The sequence below is a fragment of the Aegilops tauschii genome, chromosome 2 (assembly GCF_002575655.3).
Source record: "Aegilops tauschii subsp. strangulata cultivar AL8/78 chromosome 2, Aet v6.0, whole genome shotgun sequence".
Classification (NCBI taxonomy): domain Eukaryota; kingdom Viridiplantae; phylum Streptophyta; class Magnoliopsida; order Poales; family Poaceae; genus Aegilops; species Aegilops tauschii.
This window is the reverse complement of record NC_053036.3, coordinates 271,736,194-271,738,033: the sequence shown is the minus strand read 5'-3', so window position 1 is coordinate 271,738,033 and position 1,840 is coordinate 271,736,194. Positions and strand designations below refer to the sequence as shown.

General features: G+C 39.9%; 1 protein-coding gene across 1 annotated transcript; it reads right to left on the bottom strand.

Annotated features, from left to right (window-relative positions):
• Positions 1–332: 332 nt before the first annotated feature.
• Positions 333–1,522, bottom strand: LOC141040931 (uncharacterized). The gene is made up of 2 exons (XM_073507046.1): positions 1,335–1,522; positions 333–759 (listed from the first exon to the last, which is right to left on the bottom strand). Exons 1-2 carry the CDS (start codon positions 1,520–1,522, stop codon positions 333–335), a joined length of 615 nt encoding a protein of 204 aa, XP_073363147.1.
• Positions 1,523–1,840: the final 318 nt, after the last annotated feature.

Below are 1,840 nucleotides of genomic sequence, written 5' to 3'. Positions count from 1 at the left end.
GTACTGCTTATGTTTACCATTGTGAATTGCATTCATCTTTCTTTTTAAGGTATGAGTTGTTGTCAGAGTACTTAATTTTATTGTTTAACATTGTTTTTGAATATGTTTTGTATCTGTGTAGTATGTTTTGGTATCACACATTGTATTTTTCAAAGTTGTCTAGATACTTGTTCTAATACAAACTCAGGAATCATTACCTAGTGCAACGACATTGTTTTTACAAAGAAATGTTTGATATGAAGCAAAGGACATAAGCAAAACCTAGCAGACATGAAACAAGGAACAACACAACCACTAAAGTAAAATGAAACTAAACATAGCCCTGTTCATTTCTAGTTGCTGTATGGGATTACAAACTTGTTCTTCTTCTTCGCTTCTTTTTCTCTTTTTGCCCTGTCCAGTCCCATTATGACATCGTAGATGATTCTCCATGACTCATATGTTGTGAATGCATCTATTGCTGCATACTTGATAAGCTTATCTGGCAGCGGGCAAAACCCCCACAAAGTATGGTCCTCCTCGCGGTTAATTTTTTTCTTCATGTCATGGTAGGGAATGTCTATCAGCCTGCCAGCAACATCAGCCAAAGAGTCAAACTTCTTTTTATTGTATGGGTCTCTCCATTCCACCTGAATATCAATGTAGTTGTCAGAGTTGATCTCCAAGCCAGATAGCTTCAGCTTGTTTTTGTCTCCTTCAATGGCGAATCCGGCGAAAGTGTATTCATCATTCATGAGGAATTTGTCTAGTTCCATTGGCCTGCAAGACGTTTGTATAGATTGAATATAGTTTATTTTTTAGAACCACCAATGTTTTTTTGTTTTTTCTGAAACTGAAGTGCAATATGAATACCTGAATCTGTTGCAGTGAGTAGCTGCTAGTACTTTGTACAACATAACTAGTAAATCTGATAATAGATTCCATAAACAATGCATGTTTGTGCATGTATGTTTTCTTGAATTGAATTTCATACATGTTTTACATAGTAATGTTGCAGTTTTCTATTGTTTAGGCAGATAATTTGTATTTGGTAAAAACAAAATAAAACTATGTGTATCGCTAGGTCATCTAATTCAAGGATTGAACACATTAGTTACATGGAGCCAGATGAAAACTTTCAATGAATTCCTATGCCATGCTTTTAAAAATGAGAACCAAATTTAAATAATGGCAATTGCGATGAAGACAATTTAAATCAATATTGACAAGCAATATTACAGATTGATAATTATTATCACCTGTCTTTAGCTGCAGAGATGTGGTAGACAAGGCATTCTTATTCTACACATAGCTGGAGCAATGCTGCCCGCTGTGGCTTCACGTAGTGTGTGTACTTGGCATCAACACTGACTAGTTTGGCGGGCATTCCACCGAGCTTCCTCCTGAGCGTGGACAACATCTTGTCCACGTCTTGACCCTTGCTTGTGCAAACGACCTGGAGCTTGTGGTTGCCGTGGAGGTCCACATCATGGAGCTCCCTGGTGTACCAGTGGTGCTGCTTGTACAGAGGTGTATCCGCCATGGCTCTCCTCTGCTCTCTCGTGGTTGTTCTGGAGAGAGAGGTTAGTGAAAGGAAGTGTGGAGAAGAAGATACAATGGGGTTTTTGGGGGGAGGAAGCAGTTGTGTTTTCGCCTCTGCTGTCCTCTGCTCTCCATGACAGGACGTGGGAGTGGTGGAGCGGGGTGGTAGCGTGGTGGGCTGTGTTTTTAGTTACGTGGCAATTGCAGAGAGGTTCTGCTATGAGGAGGCTGTCTTAGTGCGTTGGAAATCCGGAACGTCGTCGCCTCTTTTTCGTGACAAGTTCACGTATGCACAGAACTGTCAGAAAATGTGATTATT